Source organism: Ostrea edulis, chromosome 10 (genome assembly GCF_947568905.1).
Source record: "Ostrea edulis chromosome 10, xbOstEdul1.1, whole genome shotgun sequence".
In the NCBI taxonomy this organism is placed as follows: domain Eukaryota; kingdom Metazoa; phylum Mollusca; class Bivalvia; order Ostreida; family Ostreidae; genus Ostrea; species Ostrea edulis.
In genome coordinates, this window is record NC_079173.1 from 1,161,811 (window position 1) to 1,189,413 (window position 27,603).

The following is a 27,603-nucleotide window of genomic DNA, read 5'->3' on the forward strand; positions in this document are numbered from 1 at the left end:
CTGAAAATATTCTGATCCACATTGGAGGGGGGGGGGGATTTTCACAGGTAAAATTGCATGCTAGTCAATGACACTTTGAAATTTTTATAATTTTGTTTAGCTGCAAGAGAATTTACTATGGTAGAACATTTTAGACTAATGTTTTCCTTTCTTTTTTTTCTTTTGTCATTTCGGGGTCTTCTATTTTCTCTCACTTTGTTTGGTACAAAAAGTTCTTTAAAAATCTTTACCTTATATCTATATGAATTTTCCGCTTACCGGAAAGACCCGAGAAAGTGCGATTGCTAAAACAAGAGTTGTCTTACTTGAAGAAGCAGAAGACACTTGCAGCGAAAACGAAGATGGACGTCGAATCAGCATGATCAGACAGATAGCTTATATTTGCAGATGCTTAGCGAAAATGACTGCCGGGTACAGCGCTATTACACGTAGGTACCATTTATTTAAATTTCTCTGGTTAATTGCTTTTGGCTGAGTTGCATGAAAGAAATATTTAGGACAGATGAGTTTTTTATGGGTGTTGCTAAAACGCGGAACAGAAAATGGAACGGAAGATATTGTAAGCAATGATGTTTTAAGGATGTCGGCATTTAAAGCTTATTATTAACAAGGGAAGCAGAAATTATTGAGAGAACGGGAAGATATTCTCAGAATACACCGGTTTTAACTTATCTACTTTTTGAAATGGGGGGGGGGGAGTGGGGGGGTCACTGGTCAAGTACGTGAAACGGTGATTTGATGAAATTTACTGAGCTGAACGAATATTTCACGGTCTGTATTTTACGTTCTTGGATAAAAAAAAATTGATATGATCAGAATGAAAGCTTAAAAAATGTAAAGCCAAAATGACTAGAGTATTCAGAGTAAGAGTAAATTCGGACAGTTGAATATCAAGTAGTGCCAATTTATAAATAGAAGTTTTTTTCTTAAAAATTCTTGGGGATGTGTGTGAGGTGGAATTGTGTTATTCTAGGGCATGGATGGAAAGGAGAGGGTCTGAAAAAAAAAATAAAAAAATTATAATAATGGGAAATTCTGATCTTAAGTGTGTATTAGGAAAGGTGTAAATAGGCCATTGTTTATCTGCTTCTCAAAGGGAAAGGAAAATATGCAGGGTAGGGTTACTTGCGTTGTCATAACAGGACTTGTGTGCGGTGGATTTTCCTGAGATTCACAAATATTTTTGGACTTGAATTGCTCTAAGTCTGTGCCAAATTTCAGGTTAGTTGAGGTGGTGGAATTTTTTATATGAATTTTTATGTTAAAAAGGAATGTATAGGAAAATAATTGGTAGTCTGTGTCCTATCAGGTCAAAGGTCAAAACTCGCATTAATCAACTTTTCGGACATTTTTGTATAGGAGGGGACTAATAATGATTAAAGACCCCACTTTAAGTTAACGCCCCCAAATTTTACCTGTATGGTGATCAATGATAAGCCACCTGTCAATCAAACTTTTAACAATAGAGCTTAGGTTGATTGAAGTTTGCAGAGACCATGGTCTACAGCTACCTGAGAAAGATGTTTTGATAACAATCATGGCTATATGATGACCAGCAGTCTTTAGATCTCGAGGAAAGCTCCAGTATACCTGAGTTTTAATAGCATTGACTCGCACCTAGAATATTTTAATTTCTAAGGTCCCCTATACAATGCAATTTATCATTGTATTTACATGTATTATAGATTAAACAATCAGAAATCAAACAATAATAATAATAAAAAAAACAAAAACAAAAACAAACATAAGTTATTGGAATATTTTCTATTAATGATTTATTGTGGCTTTAGGCCACACCAATTTGTAAAATAGTTCTTCGGATTTTCAAACAAAAAAAGTGAGGCGAGAGGGCGAAATTATTTTACAAATATTATTTTTAATTTTGGAGATAAAAATTATGAGGCAAGCGAATACAAGAAATTTAAATAGTTTTAATTGAATTAAGAGTGATTTTAAAAAGCGGGCGCCTAATAATAAAGATCTAAAATCATCAGATATCATTTGTTTACCACATAAACTTAATATTTTTCAACTTTGTTGATATAGTTTACAATAAATTAGAAGTATTTCAGGTTTCAAAGACTTATTTTCTTTATACCTAATACATGTACTTTGCAACATTAACTGCATGATAAGGTCTTTTTGAAGAATTTTATTTAAGTTTCATATCTACAAACTTTCGATTCAGAGATATGCATATTGCTAGGGACACATCCAGTTTTGACATTCATTGCAATGTCCATTGCATCGCTTTGAGCATTTTCTTGAATTTTGATAGGACATCACCAAACCTTTGGTGAATTTGTCGTTAACTGTCGGTCCGGTTTAAAATAGTCCTCGATCAGTACCCCTTGCTTGTTGTAAGAGGCGAATAAATGGGGCGGTCCTTCAGATAGGACTGCAAAAACTGAGATCCTTGTCACAGCAGGTGTAGCACGATAAAGATCCCTCAGTGCCATAAGCGCTGAGCATAGGCCTAAATTTTGCAGCCCTTCACCGACAATGGTAACGTCTTCATGTGAGTGATATATTCTCAAGAGAGACTTTAGTCATTATATAATCAAACAATCAATCGTACGTTGTCGATGTTCTTTAAATAGTGGCATCGAATAGCGCTTCAAAAGTTTCATCGGCATCCAGTTCGATTCCAGCATAAGGAACAACTTCCAATCCAGTGTTATGAAGTATCGTACATATTAAGATAGACATCATGAATAACTTAACCGTATTACACTGTTAGGAAATTTCTCGAGAGCCCACGCTTCTGTCATTTGTCAGCACATATATCAAGGTCATTTGTGCGTTTGTTGTAGAAAGTCGGGTAAAAAATTACGGATATTTGTAAACACGCGGGTGGATATTATTTTTTGATGATAATATAATTTGCATTTATTACAAATAGAAGCGGCGAATCCGACGAACTAGATTACAAATTTGCATGACCTTATATATAATAATAATAATACCATATTTATATAGCACCCTTTTCATACACTATGTACGCTCAAAGGTGCTTTACAATGCATATATACCTTACAAGAGAATGTTATACACATTAAATACATAGAAAATAAATAAAACATTAAAAGCTGTACCTATCCTCATTGTACATATAAAACATGAAATCACAAGATACCATAAATATGCTAGATAAGAATAAACATCAATTTCAGGGCGTATTAAAATAATAATAATAACTAGTGATCCTAATTGTTCGCGAACAATTAGAGGGCTTTCCACCTTCTAGCGCTTTTTCAGTAGTGTTCAAATACTAAAAGCCCCCCACCCCACCCACCCCCGCAAAAAAAAAAATAAAAAAATTTGATTTGGCTAGAAAAGAAATTCAAATTTGTCGCCTAAATTTGAGTGTTGAAGTGTGTTCAATGCTTGGTTTCGAATTAAGTACCCGTCAAATTTTAGGGAGAAAAGGGGTGTGGGTGTTGGGTAGCCAGCACATATGCACATATCAGGTAAAAGTGTAATAAGACTTGTGCAGGTGTTTGGGGTGACTTTGGACCTGTTAGATGTGATATTTGGAGGTGCAAAGAAACCGGATGTGACATTTTCCTAGATTGTTTACTGCTCGTGCATACTGGGAGTCTACAAGCCTCATGTTGATGTTGTGAAGATGCACTGGATTTTACCGTGTGTGTTGTGGATTGTGGAATTGAATATACAGTTTGTAATTGCTCATCCTATGTGTTCTAATTCACGGAGACAATGTCTTTCAGTCATTTCACCCAAGGAGGCATGCATACGGATTTAGGCTTTGAAAAAAACCAGCCAAAATGGCGGCCGGTGAATTAGAAAGTGTCTGAGTGCATGTAGGATATCTGAACGGAGAATAGGAGTACTGCATCCCATCTGATCCTGCAGGTAAGTGTTTATTTGTTTACAATGACAGTCGGGATGGAATGTCAATGAGTTCAACTGTAGAGTAAAGTTGCATCATCATTATCATAAAAAAAACAAACAAAAAAACAACAACAACTGAACTTAGTCTTTATTTTGATGCAGGCAGACATTGATATCTTTTCTTGAATGCAAATGCAGTTAATGTTTGATTTACAAGACAGTCAAGAAATGGAAGAAATGGGTGTAGGTCAGATGTGTAGGTGTAGGTCAGATTAGCTATAGAATCCTGTTGTTGGGCATGAGACCGGTCAAAATAGTGTATTATGAACAGCTGATCACAGACAGATCACTTGAAGGGTGGGGGATTTCTTCCTTGGGGACGACAGGCGTGATGGGTGGGTTTGCCTTACTCATGGAGACTGGCCCCTGGATGCGTGACCTTGACCTTGATCCACTTTCAAGGTCAAACTTCAAAACTACTACTGCTTTGATCTAGTCACACGCACCTATTATTTTCATGATGCGATAATGACGGAACAAAACGCGGGTGAAACTAACATTACAGGTAGATACAGAATTTAATTGTCATTTTCCTTAAAATGGTAATTTTCTCACTTCTACGCAGAGTTTAAAAATTCGAAAGCAATAAAGCTCTACAACATCGTAACAAGAATCAATCGTACACAGGTACATTCTACATGCATGACATTGTAAACGTTAAAAACTTATACTATATATACATGTGCATGAACATACATGTATATTTCACGCCAATCAACAGTATAAAATCCAGAATCTAGAAGTATAATCTACACTCTTTAGATTTGAATAAGCCGATATCAATTTACGAATCAGTACAACTGATACATGACTAGCAGTTAAAAAAAATTATCATTACAGCATTATGTTTAATTTATTAATACTATTAGGGTATTGATCAAGACTATAAAATAATATGCTACAGATATCCAAATTATTTACAAAATTCAACACTACATGCAATAAAGATCCTATGTGCGAAAATTGGCAATGCAATGTCTCGATCGACGCGTGCTACCTAACGGACTTATCATCACACACCACCGAATTGGAGGGAGGTGTTGACAGGGTACAGGTAATCGCTTCAATTAGACAGTTTGGCTCGTTTTCTTTATAATTTATGCCTTGCTAAAATTGTCCGACACAGACCGTCCCTAAACAAAATTACCGGTACAATTTTCAATGCATTATAACGTTTTGTAGTAAAAAGTGACCGTCCGGATCTGGAACGCGAATTTCCGGATTAATGATGCAAAATAATGTATAAAAATTTCGTTCCCTAGAAAAATCGTCCGGAAGGTGAAGCGTCCGGATTAATGGCGTCCGGATTACCGAGGCTTCACTGTATATAATATTGGGGGCGAGTTGTCTCAAGAGAAGGGGTGACTTGTCCTTAGAGAGGGCGAGTTGTCCTAAGAGGGGGCGAGTTGTCTTGGGGGCGAGTTGTCCAGCATTCGTTCTCAATACACAAACTGTTTGACCTGATTTATGCAAATGAGATTGGTCGTTAAAAGGTTGACGTAAGATTTGGCCTTGGAATAATGCATTTTTGTCAGTGGCTCACTTTCATTTTCTAAGCATGGAAGCTTTTTTTCCCAAGTATTTAGAGAAGGTGCACTCGAGCTCTGCCCCAGGTTTTAATGATCATTGTCGTATTTGGATGGGGGCTAGAAGCAACAACAACAAGTATGGTGTTGTGTGCTACAAGCATCCGATAAAGAACAGCTGGCAGATGATGCATGTGCATAGACTCAGTGTCATGTTACATCATCGTCACCATGAGTTAGATGTATCAATTGTTGCATCCCACTTGTGCCACAACACACTGTGTGTTGTACCAGGGCATATTGCTCAGGAGCAGCACGGTATCAATAACCAGCGACAGACCTGCAAATCCGGGGGCACCTGTCTGGGGCACCCACCTCCCTATCTTCCCTGTCATCTGGAGCTACATATGGATAACAACAATTTTGGTATGTTTATCGCATTTATTAACATGTTACACCGCTGTAAATGGGAGAGGCATGTGTCACTCCTCACAAAGTTATTAGTACATGGAAGTAGTTATAAATGAGCAGTTATTAATTGCTAATTAGAGTTCATAGCAACTTAATCAGTCACTCTCTTCACTGGCGAGGCCTGAGGTGATATCTCAATTCTCCTCTCTTGTGGTATGGGTGATCACGGGCGGCATCTGAGTTAAAGTCAAGCTGGCCTTTGCAGTAGTCTGAAGTTCCTCTATGTTCTTCCCTGTACTAGTGATCCTCTGCCATTTCCCTGGCCAGTAGTAAGTTCTTTCTACTCTTCACTCTCTCATTTCTGTGATAGGCTTGATTGTACAGGAACTTGTGGTCCAGTCTATCTAATTGTTGCTCCCATGCTCAGAGTACTGTATTCCAGCAGATTTGCATTTCAGTCTGGTTGATGTACCGGGTAAGTTGTTCCGTCGATGTATCGTGGAGTGGAGATGACCCTCCATCGTTCGGGAAAACTTAATGTTCTTGGGCATGTTGCAACTGGCACTACGGTGGTAAGACTTGTTGGCATTTGTATCAGTCAGCAGCTTCATGGCATTGATGGCTTCTACACTTAGTTTCATTTTAAGGATTTCTGTTACAATCCTAATGTCATTTTCATTCATTTGCAGGCCTGTGATTTTATATACAGCAAGATTACGACTGAAGTTCCACCAGTTGGAAACAAGTCCTCCATCACAAACGAGGGAATATGTTGCACACATCGAGCAGTCTCCAGTATAGCACAGAACAGTGGCCTCAAGGACTTTAGGTAAGAAATCACTCATTTTCTGCAGGTCTCTGTCAAATTTGGTAAACAGTTCCTTGACTATCAAAGCACATCTTGACTAGATCATTGCTAAATACTCTCTGTAGCTCTTTCTTCTGTTCTTTGGTCTGGGTATGGAACATTCCTTCGCTATAGACTGCTGGGTTGCTGGCGTGAAACTGTGACTACCCAAGATGGACGGGGTCGGCTAGACGCTCTACTTTCCATAGGGGATGTAGAGCTCGCATAGCTTCGTCCACTCCTTTGGCACCTTGGGCGTCACCGTTTGTGGTAATATACTGGACTAATACATCTTGCAAGGCCAGCTGTGTGCCAATGTCCTTCCCCATCTCATACTCTGAAAATGGTGCTGCCCGTGGTCGATTGGAAGTACACTCAGATGGCCGCCTGGACAATCTACTTCCATTCCCTTGCCCCTTAGCCATGCACCTGTCCAGCAGAGTTTGTTTTGCTGAGCACAGGCAAGTATATATTTTCTGTCAGTGTTGGTTTCAACGGCCAAGGTAAAGGCTTGACTGGCATTCTGTCCGGGGTCCTGCGGCTGAACATGATGTTACTGTTATAACGGGCATCTGTTGAAATGTTGATGACATTTTCTGGGTGGCATATGTTCTTTGTTTAAGTTTGTCATATTTTGGCTGATTTTGAAAAGGAGCTTCTGGAGAGAGGCCTTAGTGGGAGGCGGGATGTCTAGGCAGCTCAGTAATTCTATAGCCTTCTCTGCCCCCAGTGAAGTGTTCCGAAGGGCATATGCCAAGGCCATATTTGATGCCGATGTATTGCGACCAGGACCCTCTTGGCAGATCTCTTGGATAGGGCAAATTCAGGTGAGTTGAACGGGCAATTTACACAAGTCAGGATGTATTTCCATGAAATTCCTGCTTTTGTCAAGTGCAGCACAGTGATGTTCAGAGCGGTACAGGTGGTAGACTGATGAAGTTGTATCGTTTGATTAATCATCTCCATCATCTTCTGTTCATCCACTATACGTCGCCCACCTAAGTATTCTCTTCTCTTTGGTGTTTGATTTGGGAAGTCGGAAGGGAGTTGGCGCAGAATGCAGGATCGTCCATTTTCACCATCGCAGTTAGAAGTTTGGTAGGACTGGCTGTCCAGACATGGCTTGGTGACCAGGGCATGATCTGTTGAATTCAGCCTGACAAATGATCGTCGACTAGAATTTTTCTGTACATCAGTCTTAGTCTTGTGGCCATGGGAATTACCTCGATGAAATTTGCCCTGCCTTGGGAGCTTCTTCTTGCAGAGTTCCTTCCCTTTGTTCCATGGAGCCATAGTTTTTTTTAACATGTTGGTGAGTAGAGTAGTGCTTCTGTCAGATTCAGGCATTGATATGTTGAATTCTCTTAGCTCACCCATATTTATAGTGCCTAATGTTTGGTTAACTTTAGAATGGCATCTTTCACATCTCTACTGACAGTTTTAATGTGACCAGGGATAATCCAGCATGACCAGTAAGTGCCACATCCTGATAGTGGCTGCTGTGGTCCTGTCTGCTTATCTGCTGACAACAGAGATTAATCTATTTTCATTGACTTGTGCTGTTGTTTCTTGCAGCCAATATAATGTAGAATTTGGAAATATTTTTTCTTATGTAAAATTCTACTGTTAAATATTTTATTTTAGACATTCTTTAAGAAACTTCACCATATTTGGGGGTAACTTTTACAAAAAATCTAAAGAATATCTATTTACATTATCGAGCAAATTTGTTATCCTATTTAGGTAAAGGGGATGTGTATACAATATATAAAAATAATTGGTAAGAAATTGATTGCAGCATATGTCATATGTGAGCATTTCAAAATTGTGTACTGTATGTCTGATGCTGATTTCATCCTCTGTTTCAGTGTTTCAGGAGATTCAGCTCATCACTTCAAAGGGCTTTCACTCTGCTGTTCAGATGACAAATACAATGTGACTTCATAGGGATGTGTAGTATGGCTGTAGAAGTTGTTGTGCCAAGTTTCATGAAAATTAAAGAAGGTTTGTGTCTTTATCAGGTCAAAGGTCAAAACTCGCATTAATCAACTTTTCAGACATTTTTGTATAGGAGGGAACTAATAATGATTAACGATGAAAATTTTAAGTCTAAAAAATTAATTTTGAATAATACCTGGGAGAAAAGTTATGAAAAAAGTGGGGGGGGGGGGGGTACTGTTTTCAATACACAAACTGTTTGACCTGATTTATGCAAATGAGATTGGTCGTTAAAAAGTTGACGTAAGATTTGGCCTTGGACTAATGCATTTTCGTCAGTATCTCAACCAAACTTGGCACAAAGCATCCTTGGGTAAAGGGATTCAAGTTTGTTGAAATGAAGGATCATGTCGGTGCTCCAAGTTGCGAGTAAAATGGTCGCATTTGCGACCAGAAAATCGATTTTGCGACTAGAGATGATAACTAAGTCGCATTTTCGCGAGTGGAGAAAAAATGGGCATCTAATAAAATTTTATACCGTATTTTGCCGAATATAATACGCACTTTTTTTAGAGAATATTTTTGTGCCAGAAAGGGGTGCGTATTATATACCACAATAGGTTTTTGACCTTTTTTTCCAGATGAAACTCGGCGATTAAGTAGTGTAATATTTCACTCAAAGACCAAGGCTTCGGATACTGTACGCCTTTTCACGTTCACCTATTTATTAACTAGAAAATTCGACCTCAAGAAAATTACTACAGAAACGTAAAATTGCAGAAAATGTGATATGTATACTTAAAATATCTAAATAATTCAATTATCACGAAACAAACAGCCAATCAAATTGCATTGGATCTGACTATTCATTACATCGCATGCCGCCATTATTTAAAGCATGTGTACACAATAATGCCTTGTCACGTGCTAAAATTGTTGGAAAATAATTTTTGTCACTTGCTAAAAGTTGGTTTACTGAAAGTTTTATGAATAGGCCTAATTTTTAATGAAATACTAATTTGAATCTTTGAAATAACTATTCTTGCATAAAAGCGTGTGTTTTACGAAGCCATTGTTGTGTACATTGTGCTTTTGTTAGATACCCCCTCCGGGTAAAGAAATACCTAACAAATTTTTTTTTCACACATTTTAATAGTCATCGTAGTTAACGAGGAGTTGATAATTTGCATCTTTGTACCTACCATGGTGTGTTGATTACAGTAAAATAAGCGATAGTTTAATTGTTTAATTTTATTTTTATAACATCGGCTATTTGATTGATTTTAAGTTTCAACAAAGGAAATATCGAGTCAGTTAAGACTTTAATGCTACAAAATCTCGTGCTTTGCTGAAATGAACAGGCTTGTCCGGGTTGATATTTTCACTGAAGATTCTCATTGAAGATTACCGCGATGTAGACCTCATCTCAAAAAGTTTGCAAATTATTGTGCGTTGTTTAGAATTCATTATTTCTGCAAAAATATTAAGTGAAAATTAACACTATTAGTATAAAATAAAGATTACCGCTTGGTCAAAATTTTTGCTGCGTATTATACACCCGAAGTGCGTTTTTTCACCAACTTTTAGACTCAAAGTGGGGGGTGCGTATTATACACCACTGCGTATTATATTCGGCAAAATACGGTAATCGGGATCGGAAGTCTGAATAAATATTTTTCAGTCTCGGTCAAAGCAGCGTTTGAAAGCAATAAAGATGACGGGAAAACGAGGGTTAGAGCACTTTGGAGTTATTGGTAGTAAGAATTAGAAACCTCAGCGTAGTACATGTAACGAAGAAATTCGAGAATCACACGGCAAAAGTTCTGCATCTAAAAATGACATAGCTGTGTCTAAAGAAAAATGCAAAAGTAAAGGAAGAACCCCAGTCCTGAAATGGCTAAAGGAATTTTCGTGGTTGATATACAGAAATGGCAAAATGTTTTGCAGAATTTGTGAGATTAATCAGCCAGGAACGTCAACCATTTCTGGACACCCATTGTCCGATTTCGCTACGACCAGGTGTACATCTTTCAAACATGGAAGTGTGACTATTCACGGTAACAGTAAGAGACGTATCTTTGTCCGTGACTGCATTTTTAACAGTAAGTCGAGCGGGGCAACTGTTGCTGCTAATTTTCAAAGACAATTACAAACTGGGGATGTACACATGTAGTGTTCTTATTGATGCTGGTACTGATTGTTCAGCAAAAGATCCAACAAAAGTAAAAGCTCTTATTCGCATAAGCAGTGAAGGCCCACTTATTGAGGACTTTAAAGCAAATCTTTGTTTGGAACGCTGGGTTTTCTTCCCCAGAAGCGTACTGTAAAATATACAGGATGGCCCAATGCAATGCAACTTTTGCCATAGTAAATACTTGACTTGTTAGCATCCAGCACGTTTCACGGAACATTTTTATTCAGTTTAAAAATAAAACAAACAAAACGCATACATGGGTGTAGATTTTTTTCTTGAAAGATATTCAAATTAAAATAAAAACTTGTAGGTCTTATTTACAAAATCTTTTACCATGGCGATTAGAAATTTTGAACATGGCAACTAGAAATTTGAAAATGGCAACCAGAAATATTTCTAAGTCGCCATTTTGCAACCTGATAGCAGATGTGACTTGGAGAACTGGTTAAAATTATGTCCACACCCCCACCCCCACCCCAGGTGAAGGATGGGGCCACAATAAGGGATCAAAGTTTTACATACAAATATATAGGGAAATATTTTAAAATCTTTTTTCCAAGAATCATCTGGCCAAACAATTTTACATATACATGAAAGCTTCCTGACATAGTGCAGATTCAAGTTTGTAAACATCATGGCCCCAAGGGTTAGATTGGGGCTACAATAGGGATAACAGTTTTACATCCATATATATAAGGAAAATCTTTAGATATGGGCGAAGGTAACTCAGGTGAGCGATGTGGCCCATGAGTCTCTTGTTAGCTTTGGTTCTTCCCAGCATCACCTGTGAAAGTTGTTTGTGTTTCTTGATTAACATTTTTATTCTCTCAGACAAGTGACAGTGGGTTTTTTTCCGAAGCCTGGTAGGAAGAATCTGCCGCTTGACCAGGATCATTGTCTGGGTCATCCGGTCAGTGGTTACCACCTGTACTTCAAGGTCACTCTCAGAGGAGTCCCCACAGCATCCGTATTCCAGGTGATGCATTGAAATGCTTAAACCACATGCCCAGGACTACAAAAGTGCTATTATTTAGTAAGTGTTCTTGTCTATTCTTTGTCACTAATTATACCCCCCGCAACAAGTTGTGGGGGGGGGGGGGTATACTGGAATCGGGTTGTCCGTCTGTCTGTCCGTCTGTCCGTCCGTCTGTAGACGCAATGGTTTCCGGGCTCTAAAGCATTATCCTTTCCACCTACCATCACCATATCATATATATGGACTACCCATGGGATGAAGATGTTCCCTATTGATTTTAAGGTCAAAGGTCAAGTGCACTGGACATTGAAGTAGCAATATGGTTTCCGGGCTCTAAAGCGTTATCCTTTCCACCTACAGTCACCATATCATACATATGGACTACCCATGGGATGAAGATGTTCCCTATCGATTTTGGGGTCCAAAGGTCACGTGCACTGGACATCGAAGTAGCAATATGGTTCGGTTTGTCATGCCATTTGTTTTTTACACTCAGAAAAGAGGTAGTTTATACCTATTACCAATGCCCTTCAGGGCTCGAAATTAACATATGCCCGTCAGTCTGTGACTGGTTAAAAGTCTGGCGGACTGACTGACATTTGTTCTAGTCAGTCTGATGGGACTGGTTAATTTTCTAAAGCATCATTTTGGAAAATATACTTATGAAATTTTATACACACATTTGGCATGCTTCGATCTGTAGATATCAGACGAATCTGATTCATAAATATAAATTCCACATTTATGTGTTACAATATTATCTGAGATCAACATATTGAGTTTAATTTCATTTTAATAACATTAATGAAATATGTTTAATTATTTCTGGAAAACTCTGTTGGACTGGTAAAATTTTCTGCGGACTGGTTGAAATTATACCCCATCAGTCCGACTGGACTGGTGACATAAAAAGTTAGCTTCAAGCCCTGCCCTTTGGGAGATTGGGGTAAGCGGGGGGTATTCTTAGTGAGCATTGCTCACAGTACCTCTTGTTTAATTTTCGAGAAGGTATACTTATCAAAGGAGTATACAGTTTGTGTTGCTGGCTGGAAGAACGTCATACCCACCCTCGAGTACAAGGGATTATTATACATGTCATCACTCACCCACTCCTGAGTACAGGGATTATTGTACATGTCATCACTCACCCTCATGAGTACAGGGATTATTGTAAATATCATCACTCACGGGTACAGGGGGTCATTTTACATGTCATCACTCACCCACCCTGAGCACAGGGGTTATTGTACATGTCATCTACCCTCACCCATCCCCGAGTAAGGGGGGGGGGGTTGGGTTGGGTGTTGAATCGCTTTCATCATGGGCGACATGCGAAGACTCATTTCTGCTAAGGGTCTTGACGTTCACCAACTGGAAATATCTTTTACTCATACCAGCCTCATTTATTAAATTATCAGTTTTTGCCATAACGTATCGTTGGATTTTTGCAGTGACTTGTGTGATATGAAGAGTAGAAATGTCGGAGGATAGAAGAATTGTTCTCAGTTCATCATTACCTGCTGGTGGAGATTAGGAGTGTCAGAGGATAGAAGAATTGTTCTCAGTTCATCATTACCTGCTGGTGGAGATTAGGAGTGTCGGAGGATAGAAGAATTGTTCCCAGTTCATCATTACCTGCTGGTGGAGGCTGAACACTTTGATAAACATTACTGTTGTCTTGCTGAGATGTAGCAATCAGTGTGAGGTTTCATTTACTGAAAGAAGAGTCGGAGAAGTATTCGATTTTCTCATATTGTTACAACTCCTACAGTTATCTCCCTCAGACTAGATAAATCATGTTTGTAATTATTATTACAACCTATCATTAAACCCCCCCGCAACAAGTTGTGGGGGGTGGGGGTACTGGTATCGGGTTGTCCGTCCGTCCGTCTGTAGACGCAATGGTTTTCGGGCTCTAATGCGTTATCCTTTCCGCCTACCGTCACCATATCTTACATATGGACTACCCATGGGATGAAGATGTTCCCTATCGATTTTGGGGTCAAAAGGTCAACGGCCAAGGGCACTGGACATCAAAGTAGCAATATGGTTTCCGGGCTCTAAAGCATTATCCTTTCCTCCTACAGTCACCATATCATACATATGGACTACACATGGGATGAAGATGTTCCCTATCGATTTTGGGGTCAAAAGGTCAAGCGCACTGGACATCGAAGTAGCAACATGGTTTCTTGGCTCTAAAGCGTTATCCTTTCCACCTACAGTCACCATATCATACATATGGACTACCCATGGGATGAAGATGTTCCCTATCGATTTTGGGGTCAAAAGGTCAAAGGTCACGCAGACTGGACATCAAAGTAGCAATATGGTTTCCATTTAAATTCATTTAACGGCTTTTTTCATTGCATGGAGATGCTGTGTTCCTAGATACCTATTGGATCATAATACTGAATTTTTACCTATTACCAACACCCTTTGGGAGATTGGGGTTAGCGGGGGGTATTCTTAGTGAGCATTGCTCACAGTACCTCTTGTTTGGATCTAATGCTGTCCGACGTATTTCATACCGATTGTTAGGCCGTTCTTGGCACACTGATTTTGACTATGGATAACTCCGTTTACCTGATCAGGATGTAGGACTCACGGCGGGTGTGACCGTCGACAGGGGATGCATTGTCTGTGTCCATAGTTGAATGTCGTCTATTGACTGTTAACAATTGACCATTTTAACCTCTTCTTGATAACTGACTTTCATTTCTTTTCAAACTGAATTTGAAGCATCTTTGGAACAAGAGGGACACAAATTCTAAAGTTTAGGACTTGTGACCTCCTAGGGGGGGGGAGGGGGGGGGGGGGCAAAAGCAACCAAAAATTTACTGATTTAAACGGAATCTTCATTACAGCCCCACATTTAGTTACAAAATTCATGATTCTGGGGAGAGGTGTTTTGGTAACAGGGTGGGACCAAATTGGTTTTTGTTCACTTGGGCCAAAGGCTCAAGTGAAATTTTCTGATCTCATTTTATCAATCATACGTCTGTCTGACCATCCGTAAACTTTTTTGTCTTCTTCTCCAAAACCACTGAGTCAGTTTCAACCAAACTTGGCACAAAGCCTCTTTGCCTGGATTTAAGATCAAACCAAGAAACATGTCCACTTGAAGGTGGAATAATCAAGAAAAGGTAAAACTGGTGTGGGGTCGTTTCAAAATCTTATTCTTAAGAAAATTTGGGGCAAATAAGTTGAAATATGCATGAAAGTTTCCTGACATAGAGTAGATTCAAGTTTGTTCACATTGTGAGTAGGATGAGGCCTCAATATGGGGTCAAAGGTTAATGATTTCTGATTTCTGGTCATTCCAGCTCTTATTGACACTTTGTTTTTTCAGCTTCCTGGGTCTCAGGAGATGATGACAGCCTGACCACAGGAACACTTCCTTCCTCCTACAAGCAGAAAGAGGCTGTCTTACCATCTGATTCATTTCTGGAAATAGTCTTCCAAATAGAGTGGGTAAAATTCTTCCTTTTCACTTAACTTAAGCTATATATTTTTGATAAATCCGGTATAAGCTGATGTGAAATTTATTATCTCTCCTTCCCATCCACCCCTTTTTCTGTAAACTTTACGTATTTCTTGTTTACTCAGGTGACCTATAATAATTGGTCTGCGTCCTTTGTCGTGTGTTAATAGTCGAATATTTTTAACTTTTTGATAACTACCATTCAAATTCTTCTCAAATTTTATACCAAGCATCTTTTGGACAAGGGGGACATCAGTTGTAAATTTCAGGATTCCTGAACCACAGGACCCAATTTCAACTTAGAACAGACCATACTTGGATGAAGGGATCCATGATTGTTCAACTATAGGGCTTCAACCCATTCCAAAGGAGATAGCAAAGAAATGGCAAAAATAGGATTGAGTCGTTTTTGAATCTTTTCAAGAAGCACTGTTTTACATAGGGATATATTGGGAAATCTTTGAAAATCTTTTCTCAAAAACAAAAAACAAAACAGTAGGACAATATATGATATGCAATCATTCTAAAGTTGGTAGGGTAAAGTCACAATAGGGGATCAACATTTAGGGCACTTGAAATTAATTATTTGGTTCTCAGGCCAATTTTCTCAAAACCAGATGAGGGAGGGAGGCATTTTGTTTTCATTTCTATTAGGCATGAAATAGGTGATGGGGGCTTTTTTGAAATCTGAAACTTGTTGGAAAAGAAACTTTAAACATAAAAAGTTCTCTGAAACATACACTTTGTTGTTCGGTGATTAAAGCTTTATACATAATTCAGACATACAGATTCAGCAAATATGGATGTTTACATGAATCTTACATTAAATGTTCATCCAATACAATTCTTTTGTGAAGTAAATTAAAATTCAAACTGTAACAAACTTGCAAAAACATCACACGGGCCCTGTTTACATAACTAAGAATTGAGAGTGTTGTATCTCATTTAAAACTCAAGAATTGACCATCCAAAGTTTTACTGACCATTAGAAATACCCCAGTTAAACATAATAAATATTACAAATGAAAAAATAAGATTAGAAATTTTTAGTCCAAATATTGTTTATGCCCCTTTAAGCATAATATAGTGGTGTTATTAAGTCAATTTGTGATTAATGTGCGAATAAATTTTACAGGGTATTGGTCACTGGAAGAGTCCCGCTGATTGACGAGGAATTGTCCTGAGACTGTGACATATTGTAGAGTAGCGGTCACCAGAGATGTAAGGCTGATTGATGAGGGTACTTTTCCTGAGACTCTGTAAAAATATCAGGTTTGTTAATGGCATTATGCAAAATGTGCCATATTTTGTCTCCACCATGAACTGGTCATAGAGCAGGGGCATTCGTGTTTCTCCAATATATCTACCGATGTTTTTTTTAGCTCACCTGTCTGAGTCAGAGGCTCAAGTGGGCGTTTCGGATCAAAACCCCCCATTGTCTGTCATTGTCACTGTCGTTGTAAACTTTTCATCATTTTCATAATCTCCAGAACCACTCAGCAGATTTAATCCAAACCTAACACAAATCATCCTTGGGCAAATGGGATTCTAGTTTGTTCAAATAAAGGGCCATGTCCCCATCAAAAGGAGATGGTTACAAAAATGCAAAAATAGGGTTTGGTCACTTACAAATCTTCTCAATAGCTACTGGGCCAGAAAAGTTCAAATTTATATGGATCCTAAGCTTCCTGACATAGAGCAGATTGAAGTTTATTCAAATAATGGCCCCAGGGGATGGGTGGGGCCACAGTAGGGAAGCAAATTTTTATATTTTTATAGAAAAAATCTTCAAAAACCTTTATAGGTTACCTGAGTAAACTCAGGTGACCTATTGCAATTGGTGTCTGTCCGTCATGCGTGAACAATGGAACATTTTTAACTTCTTAATAACTACCAGTCCAATTCTTTTCAAATATAGTATGAAGCATCATAGGGACAAGGGGGACATAAATTGTAAATTTCAGGGCTCCAGCTCCCCTGGGGCCCAAAGGGGCGGGGCAGAACTTGTTATATAGTGTTTATGTGTAAAACACTTAAATTACATCTTCATTTATGCTATTGATACTAAATTGAAAGTAAAAAGATATTTAGAAAGAACAGGTAGTCCTTTACCAAAATTGTAAATTTGATAACCCCAGGTTTAGGAGTTTAAGTATCAGGGTGGGGCCAAAATGGTCAGTTATTAAGTGTGTGAACAATAGACATTCTTAACTTCTCCTTGATTAATATCATTCCAATTCTTGAAACATTTTTGGAACAAAGGGAACATAATTTATAAATTTCAGGATTCCTGCACCCCTGGTGCTTTAGGAACAGGGCAAAAACTGCCCCAAAATGACTAATTTTCAAAAATCTTCTCAAGAACCACACACATGTAAGAACAACTAAATGCATAGTGATGTCGAGCAGGAAGACCTCTACCAAAATTATAAATTTCATGATCCCCGGGGTAGGGTTTCTGACTCCAGGGCGGGGTTAAACTTGTTATATAGTTGTTATATAGTTTTTAAGTGTAAAACACTTAGAAAACATTTAATTTAGTGCTTTTGGTACTAAATTGAAACTAAATGGGTGGAGCAGGAAGTCTTTTACGAAAATTGTAAATTTGATTTTCCCCAGAGTAAGGGTTTTGAGGCCAAACTTGGTATATAGTATTTATGTGTAAGTTTGCTGATACTGTATCAAATCTAAATGCATACTTAGGAATAGCAGAAATGGATATACAAAAAATGGTGAAATTCACAACCCAGGGTTATGACGTTAGGATGAGTCCAAATTAGTCATATATTTTTATGTTTTGATGTTAACACACCTATTATTTAAAGCCTTTCTTCAGTGTATGCACTTTTGAGGGCAGTGAAGTTTTAACAACACATGTTATTGTATACTATTGCTGAACATTAGAATGTAGCTTACATATTCAGAACAGGAATTTTTTTTCTAGATTTCATAGCCCATGGAAGTAGTGATACTTTTTCCACTAGCATCCAGGTGACCGATAAGGCCTGTTGGCCTCTTGTTCTCAATAGCCAGAAAAGTGGAAATTCATATGGCAATTTCCTGACATAGTGCAGATTCAAGTTTATTAAAAGCATGCCCCCCCCCTTCCCCCCTCCCCCGTGTAAGTTGGGCCATAATAAGGGATCAAATTTTTCCATGTGAATATACAGGGAAAATCTTGTAGAATTCAAAACAAAAAAAAAGTTCAAATTTACATGGTAACTTCTTGACATGGTGCAGATTTAAATTGTCACAATCATGTTCCCCTTGGGTGAGTTGGAGCCAGAATATGGGATCAAAGTTTTACATGTGAAATATAATTTAGAGAAAATCTTTAAATATGGGCCAAGGTGACTCAGGTGGGTAATGTGTCCCATGGCCCTCTTGTTTTAAAGCTGTCTGATATTATCCAAGATAGAAGTTTAAGTGTGAACAGCAAAGTGACTAGATTTAATACAAAATCATGAATACTGAAGATGAAACTGTGGTCAATGTCGTGTCAGTGATTGATTGACTTTTCTGAATAATTTTGAATATGATATCTTAATCAATGAATCCTGTTTGTCAAGGCAATGTATCTAGTTAACTTTATCACCAAGCTACCAATGATTCAGCATAATCACTTGATTAACTTTCTGCATTATTTGTAAAAATTTTGACACATCCTTGGTCTGTTTGTAGAATTTGGCGTGAAGTGATTGGTTGTACAGAAATTTCAAGTTCTCCCAGATCCAGGGAAACATGAGGTTAGTCAGTGGAACATTAGCATACAGTTAAAGTATATTCTGACTATCTGACCAAGCCCCAACATAGTGGAGGCAGTATGAGTCAATTCTGTTAATTTGATAAGTGACAGATGTGTGTTACTGTGCCCCACAAGCGGGGGCATTTGTCTCGTATAGACTGTAGCACAGCTCAATGTTCCATGCATATTTGTAGACACACTTATATCCTACGTTCAGAAAAAGCAATGGAACAGATTGAAATTTGACCCCAGGGTCCCAGAATCTCTAGTCAGGTGTTCTAACAACAGAGTGATCTGGAAGCCATCTCACAACCAAGTAAAATTGCTAATTATACCCCTCGCAACAAGGTGGGGGGGGGGGGTAGTACTGGAATCGGGTTGTCCGTCTGTCTGTCCGTCCGTCTGTAGAGGCAATGGTTTCCGGGCTCTAAAGCTTTATCCTTTCCACCTACAGTCACCATATCATACATATGGACTGCCCATGGGATGAAGATGTTCCCTATCGATTTTTGGGGTCAAAAGGTCAAAGGTCAAGTGCACTGGCCATCGAAGTAGCAATATGGTTTCCGGGCTCTAAAGCGTTATCCTTTCCACCTACAGTCACCATATCATACATATGGACTACTCATGGGATGAAGATGTTCCCTATGGATTTTGGGGTCAAAAGGTCAAAGGTCATGTGCACTGGACATCGAAGTAGCAATATGGTTTCCATTTAAATTCTTTAACGGCTTTATTCATCGCATGGAACACCCTTTGGGAGATTGGGGTAAGCGGGGGGTATTCTTAGTGAGCATTACTCACAGTACCTCTTGTTGTTGAAGATAATTCATCATTAGAAAATAGAAAAATAAAAGAACATGACCCACAATATGCCATTTTTGGCCTACCAAATTTGGAAAAATTAAAGAACACTTTAGAATAAATCTAAATACCAATGTTTACATCTTAGGTTTCGCATCTTTGGTTTGACGTGGCATGAAGGCATCTCAAACTTCCATCGTCTCAGTTATAAAGTGAACAATCTACCATTGAGCCACCATGACCAGTTTATCTGAAACCCCTGTGTTACTAGTCAGGTGTTCTAACCACTGAGCTATCCAGACCGATATTCATGGATCATACGGAAATCCACTTCATGGATAGCTCAGTTAGAGCACCTGTCTAGTAATACACGGGTCTCGATAGACTGGTCATGATAGCTCAGTTAGAGCACCTGTCTAGTAATGCACGGGTCTCGATAGACTGGTCATGATAGCTCAGTTAGAGCACCTGACTAGTAATACAAGGGTCTCGATAGACTGGTCATGATAGCTCAGTTAGAGCACCTGTCTAGTAATACAAGGGTCTCGATAGACTGGTCATGGTAGCTCAGTTAGAGCACCTGACTAGTAATACACGGGTCTCGATAGACTGGTCATGGTAGCTCAGTTAGAGCACCTGTCTAGTAATACAAGGGTCTCGATAGACTGGTCATGGTAGCTCAGTTAGAGCACCTGTCTAGTAATACAAGGGTCTCGATAGACTGGTCATGATAGCTCAGTTAGAGCACCTGTCTAGTAATACAAGGGTCTCGATAGACTGGTCATGGTAGCTCAGTGATTACAACACCTGACTAGTTGTATAGGGGTCTTGGATTCAATTCTAAATCAAACTAAATACACAATGTAATAGACTGGACTCTAGTGCTGAATTACAAACAGTTCGGTTTGATATGAATACACTTTGTCTGTGTTGATTTTGTAGGACTATGGAGTGTCGTGATGTTATTGATGGTCAACAGAAGACTGTGACCTTGAATCTGAAGATATGTGATGAAGACTGGACGTTTGGGGTCACTCTCTGTTACAGTACTACAATTCTAAGTAAGTACTCAGTAATAATGTAAGACTGAACTCTGTATCATGTTTATCTAATATATACATTGAAAATTATAACACATATTGAAATATATAATTAACAAAAAGAAAAATGTTCAATTAGTAGTTTATCACACTAAAACAAGCACATCCAAATAATATGTAAGTGTTGTGGATGTACTCTAATTCATGGCTACACACAAAATACTAACAAAATAAAAACTCTAAGTACTTCACAATTATTCACGTTTCTTTAAAAGATTTGATAAGATAGACAACTACAGTACCCGCAACGATAGAACACAATACACGATAGGATAGGATACACACACGATACGATAGGATACATGCACGATATGATAGGATACACGATAAACCTGATAAATACAAAACCTGATAAACGATCTTCACGATAGACCTGATAAACGCAAAACACGATAAACGATATTCACGATAAATTGAAAACCTGATAGAAATGTTGTAAATTTAGAAACGATTTAGACAGAACGAAATTTCGATACCTACAATATAATTAAATTATGTTGATAATAAGGATTTCAATATTCATTATATACCTACATTACGGACAACGCGGATTTCTTGTTTTCCGCGTTCTCGCGATGGGAAAAATCTAACGCGGTAATCTATAGGTAACTCATGAAAATCGCGGGATGACTATCAGTTACCTGTCCCCGTCGCGGTAACATTTGTTTAAAACCTTGATCGGTTTTGTACCATATAATTTCTTTAATCCCTGGCCGTACGGTTTTTTTAATTATTATTTATGTTTTTTATCACAGCTAAAAAAAAAAAAAAAACCTAAAATATATACGGCATTGAATTCATTACTTGATATCTATATGGATTTTCTCAGCCAATGATTTCAAAACTTATATTGTCACCTAATGTTTAATTTATAAATTATACAGGGAATTAACTAAATGTAATATAATGTAGTGATATCATGCTTCAGTAGTTCTCTTATGCTACTGTATATTACCTTGAATATCAAATCAAACCAAGTAATATTTTGTGTGTAGCGAGGAGGGGGTTATTTTGCATCAAGCTCTAAGTTCACGGCTCATTCAACATCTCAAGTTATTGTCATAACGACCGCTTTAAAAAAATCAACCGCACTACACCTGTTAGATATTTTTACACTATGAATGATAATCGATAGTCATAAGTAATTGGAACATATTTATTTGAATTGATATTTTGTTAACAAAACATAAATAAACTGTTTAAAACACAAACAAAACCCGGCTTGTTTTAAATTCGCAATTTTGAAACGCTTAGTGTGTAAAAATTCAAATAATCATCAAAACCAACATAAATTTCCAGTATCTACACGTACGACTATTGGTACAAAAAACAACAACAAAACAACGATGACAGCGGAATCGTGCCCAATTGAGCAGAATTTTGGGGAATGCAACACCCTTGCATCCTTATAAAACTTAATCTCCTAAATGTGTGAAATACAATGTCCCTGAGAATGTTAGCTGTCAAAACACGGGTGATACACAAAATCAGATATAAGGACGCGCACAAGTTCAGCAGTTGCTATATAAGTAGCATACAGGTGAAAAAAAATCGGAAGAAAAAGAACCATTATTAAAATATACATGTATGTGATAAACAATGTAATTTACTGATTTTTCCTTTCAAATCAGAACTCCCTATTTTTCTGTTAGTGTTAATTACAAATAATTGTTTCTAGCCAACAAATGTTTATGAACTTCAGATGAAGGAGCTTTCAGATTTACTGTCCTCGGTTTGTTCGACAGACCACTGCCTACTTTCCAGACTACTTAGAATTAAATTGTGATAAATTTTCACTCTCTCTGGACATACAAATAGCTCTTCTTCTGCCTTAAAATCGACAACTTTATGTTCTCCTTCAAATATACCGTCTTTCCTCGATTCCTAAAAATAGCTTCTTTAACAAAACGAATAAAGGTTTCGGAAAGTATCGTACTTTTTCATTAGATTTTATATACGATCCCGACAGTTTCCGAAGCTACACGATAAACGATTTCACGATAAACGGAAAACCTGATACACGCAAAATACGATACACGATAAACCTGATAAACGCAAAACACGATAGAAAACGGAAAACCTGATACACGATAGGATAGGATACACGCACGATACGATAGGATATACAAACGATAGGAATGTCAAGAATAACGTTGCGGGTACTGTAGTAACACAGTCAAATCAGTCAACAAAAGATTGTATATAGATAACTAGTAACACAGTCAAATTAGTCCACAAAAGATTGTATATAGATAACTAGTAACACAGTCAAATTAGTCCACAAAAGATTGTATATAGACAACTAGTAACACAGTCAAATTAGTCCACAAAAGATTGTATATAGATAACTAGTAACACAGTCAAATTAGTCCACAAAAGATTGTATAGAGATAGATAACTAGTAACACAGTCAAATTAGTCCACCAAAGATTGTAAATAAATAGATAATTAACTAGTAACACATTTGGATCAGTAATTAGTATACTAAGATTAATGATGTTTTACTAAACACAATACAGGTTTTACTAAACACCAGTGAATGACTTATTTTCAGTAAACTTGCTAGCAGAAGTACATGTTAATTACACATCACAAACAAGGGGCTGTAATTAACACAGGGCTGTAATTAACACAGGGTTGAAATTAACAAGTGATGCAATTAACATGATGTTGTAATTAACACACACTGTAAAGATATGTAATGAACATGTTTCAGACATGTAATTAACACTGTGTAGAGCTGTGTAATTAACACTGTAGAGTTGTGTAATTAACACTTTGTTTATAGATATTGGATTTTCTTCACTTTAGCAGTGTTTAACTCAGCCACAAAGAGGTTGTCTCTGATGTCCACACATAAACCCCATGGACTGCGTAAATGACAGTGAATGTAACGGAGGAACTGTCCGTCCTGATCTAGGATGTGGATACGGTTATTGTTAATGTCTGCTGTCAGGATGTGACTCTGGCTGTCTGTAGTGATGCCGACTGGAGTAAATGATAGCTTGGTATTAGAGGGATGACCAGTGTATCTAAATCGGAGTTTTCCTGACTGATTGACCACCACTACTGCACTAGCGTTATAGTCAGCCACACAGATATCCAGGTTCTTGTTCTCACTGAGGTATTTACTGTAATAACCAGATTTATAGAGAGGACGACCCTGATCATCAAACTGAATGCTTTGTTTCTCTGTGGAGCCGGAGTAGCGCACGACTTTGGATTGTTTGTCATCATCACTGTACATGATAACCAGGAGGTCGTTACCCGCGGTACAGCAGACATAAAGAGGTATCCACTCCTGTAGTGTGATCATGGTCTGTATCTTTTTATTCTTAATTAAGTTCACGGTGTTATTACTAGAGTCAGTATAAACAAGATCTCCGTCCCGTGTAACTGCTATGTCTGTTGGTTTGTTCCCTGACTTGGTTTGTATTGATGTCAGTAGTTTACTCTGGAGGTTGAGCAGCTTCATGGTGTCGTTTAAATGACTGCATGTCCAGACTTGATCTTCACTCAGACAGCTAACACTGTATAGTCCGCTATACCCAGTGTTTATGGCGGCGGTGACGCGCGGCTCATCAAGCAGTGGTTTGACTGGAGGAGACGATACAGCTTCTGCTGACTTCATTGTGGCGCCATGTTCTGTGTTAATGGATAATGGCGGCAGAGAACCAAACATTTCATTGAGCTGATCTTTGTTTATTTTCTGAGCAGAAAAACTGGGTACTGTAACTCGGACTTTAGGCGGTAATATTCTAAATTCGGAAGTCCTAGATTTGTAAGTAGAAGTTAAGGAGACGTCATTTGATTTTAGGATTGATTTCAAGTCGGACATGATCTGTTTGAGTTCCGCCATTTTCTGTGTGATTTCTTCTGTATTTTTATTCAGGGTAGATAGGTGTTTGATTTTCATCTCCTGAATGTCGGATTTCCGCTGGTTGACAATGGCGGTGATCTCCCGGTGTAGGAGTTTTCCATGTTGATCGGCAATTGTTGTCAGTTTCCCGTAATTCGTTTCTAACTCGGCTTTTTCAGTTTGCACACCGGACGCCATTTCTTCATATCGCGGGTAAATTCTGCTCTCGAGTTCGTCCAGATCTTTCTGTAAACTTTCTGTTTTAGCGCAGAGTTTTTCCAGAATATCTGATGTATCGTGACCTTCATGTTTACTTGAGGAGACGCAGGTAGAACAGACAGGAATGTCACATTTCTCACAGTAATGTTTACAGAGTTCGTCGGCGTGGTCTGGACATGTTGAGTAGTTAAGAGATTTTCTGTATTTATAGGGCACGACTTTGTGTCTTATAGACGAATCCGAGAGGTGCTTCCCAACACAGGTCTGGCATAGATTTATATGACAACGTTCACAGTGACTCTGTAGGTGGGCAGTTTTACAGAGGTCACACAATAGGATAATCTGGGCTCTGCGGAACGGGTCCATTTCTGATGTCCGGGGTCACATGAGGAGTTCACTGTTAATTAAATTAGGGAATTTTAATCAAAGAGTTTGACATATTGAAACACATGACCAGCTAGAATTACAGTATGTTGTATAAACTGCCATCATTTATATCAGAGACGTCTATGCATTTTGAATAACAACCCCCCCCCCCTCTTCAGAGTTATGTGAAATTATTTTAAAAATGAGCAGATCTATCTTATTGATCACACAAATATGGATATTAAGTTTGTCTCACCTGAAAATCCAACATGGCCTCCCTGTTATATCGACCTTCCGTCTAGTCCTGTGATTAAATATTTGTGCGGTGCGTCAGCCTGTATACATTATCTATTTAAATAGAATTTTAAAGTTTGTTTTGACCTAGATCATACTGGTAGCGATGTCAACATTGACGTCAGAAGATAGAATTGTTTCAATGTATGTATAAATACCTTCATTATAGTCCGTGTAGAAAAATACTTCGCAATATCAATTGTGCCTCTGTGTGTGTGTGTGTGTGTGTGTGAGGGGGGGGGGGGGCATATAGTAATCACTACTGTCTCAGTTTGGACAAAGTTTTATATAGACAACACCTGATTTAGGTGAAGCACTTACGGACGTAACTTTTAGGTTTTTTTATCGTGCCGAAGACTAGTCTGCATTGAGGGCTGTTTATCGTGCCAAAGACTAGTCTGCATTGAGGGCTGTTTATCGTGCCAAAGACTAGTTTGCATTGAGGGTTGTTTATCGTGCCAAAGACTAGTTTGCATTGAGGGTTGTTTATCGTGCCAAAGACTAGCTTGCATTGAGGGTTGTTTATCGTGCCAAAGACTAGTTTGCATTGGGGGTTGTTTATCGTGCCAAAGACTAGTCTGCATTGAGGGTTGTTTATCGTGCCAAAGGCTAGTTTACATTGAGGGTTGTTTATCGTGCCAAAGACTATGCTGGCGCGACGTTGTAAATTTCTTCTCGCTATTATCCAGTGTAAAATTCCAAACAAACTTACATGTATGTGAGTGACGTGTGACTTTCACAGAAATAAAGAAAGTCCCATTGAGCGCTTAGTTAAGGAACAATCACTACCTATATATTAAGCAGAATTTTACAGACTTTTCTGTATACTGACAATGAACTTAACACGACAAGAAGAAGTTCACAGACTTTTGTGTATACTGACAATAAACTGAACACGCTAATCAAAATTTTACAGACTTTGGGAGATTCTCACATGTGTAGAGGTATAATACATTGGGTTAAATGCTGTCTGACTTGTTTTATACCGATTGTTAGGCCGTTCTTGGCACACTAATTTTGACTACGGGTAACTCCGGGATATGAGGCTGACGGCGGGTGTGACCGGTCAACAGGGGATGCTTATTCCTCCTCGGTACCTGATTCCATCTCTGGTATATCCAGGGATCCGCGTTTACACATCTCTCTATTTTCAATTTTGTATTGCTTGTATAGTAGTTATGAGATTGATCACTGTTCGTTGTCTTCACCTTTCACCTAGTTTTGGTTGTGTAGGGGAAGGGGGGGGGTATATTTTGTAGGCGTCCCTCTCGAGAATTTTTCAGGCGTATAGTATAGAAATATTACCATTGCCGACAATGATATGCGACTTTGATTTCGGAAATGTAAACATAAAGCTTATAAAAAATGATCGGAAACCATATATCCGGGATTGAAGTGTTCCTGTCGTTTTAATCACAGGCAATTGCATCGCTTGGGGTCGAATTTACTATATAAAGATTACTCTTTATATAGTGAATTCGACCCCAAGCGATGCAAGTGCCTGTGGTTTTAATGGCACACAAAGTTTGCTTTAAAATTCAACAATTTGAATCCACACGCCAGCTATTTTTTTTTTATCAGTGAATCAGATTACATTGCTTATTGAAATAATTGTCTTACATGTACCAGAGGGCTCATCACTCAAGCTTTCACTTACATATCATCCATTCCCTGTAAATAGAAAGCTTACCTGTGTACAGATAAACAATAGGTAAAATACCTGTGTATGTTTGAGTGTGAGTGAAGCTTGTATCAAGCGCCCTCTAGTGAGGAAATTACACGAAATATGTTACATGTTTTTGTATTATTACTCTTTTTTCTGTTGTAGATTGAGTTGAGTGGAACAATGAACCTCCAGATATCTATGTACATTTACACGTGTATGATTAAACTTCTGTTGCACTCGCGCATGCGAGCTTATCCTA

The 27,603-nt window shown here is 38.2% G+C and overlaps 1 protein-coding gene and 1 long non-coding RNA gene across 13 annotated transcripts; one reads left to right on the top strand and one right to left on the bottom strand.

The window, feature by feature from the left end:
- Positions 1 to 27,603, top strand: LOC130050845 (uncharacterized). 12 transcript variants are annotated; one of them, XR_008799143.1, is made up of 13 exons: positions 1 to 428; positions 3,732 to 3,876; positions 6,542 to 6,681; positions 8,568 to 8,703; positions 10,585 to 10,739; positions 11,663 to 11,864; positions 13,259 to 13,542; positions 15,160 to 15,277; positions 15,522 to 16,563; positions 18,973 to 19,037; positions 20,783 to 20,901; positions 23,752 to 24,257; positions 27,507 to 27,603. It is a non-coding gene; the product is annotated as an uncharacterized LOC130050845 (long non-coding RNA). The 12 variants fall into 12 exon arrangements; XR_008799145.1 differs by lacking the exon at positions 10,585 to 10,739 and having other exon boundaries at positions 13,259 to 13,507; XR_008799142.1 differs by lacking the exon at positions 10,585 to 10,739 and having other exon boundaries at positions 2 to 428.
- LOC130050833 (uncharacterized) lies at positions 20,932 to 25,713 on the bottom strand. The gene is made up of 2 exons (XM_056151611.1): positions 25,641 to 25,713; positions 20,932 to 25,415 (listed from the first exon to the last, which is right to left on the bottom strand). The coding sequence occupies exon 2, from the start codon at positions 25,382 to 25,384 to the stop codon at positions 23,723 to 23,725; it is 1,662 nt and encodes a 553-aa protein (XP_056007586.1). The 5' UTR covers positions 25,385 to 25,415; positions 25,641 to 25,713; the 3' UTR covers positions 20,932 to 23,722.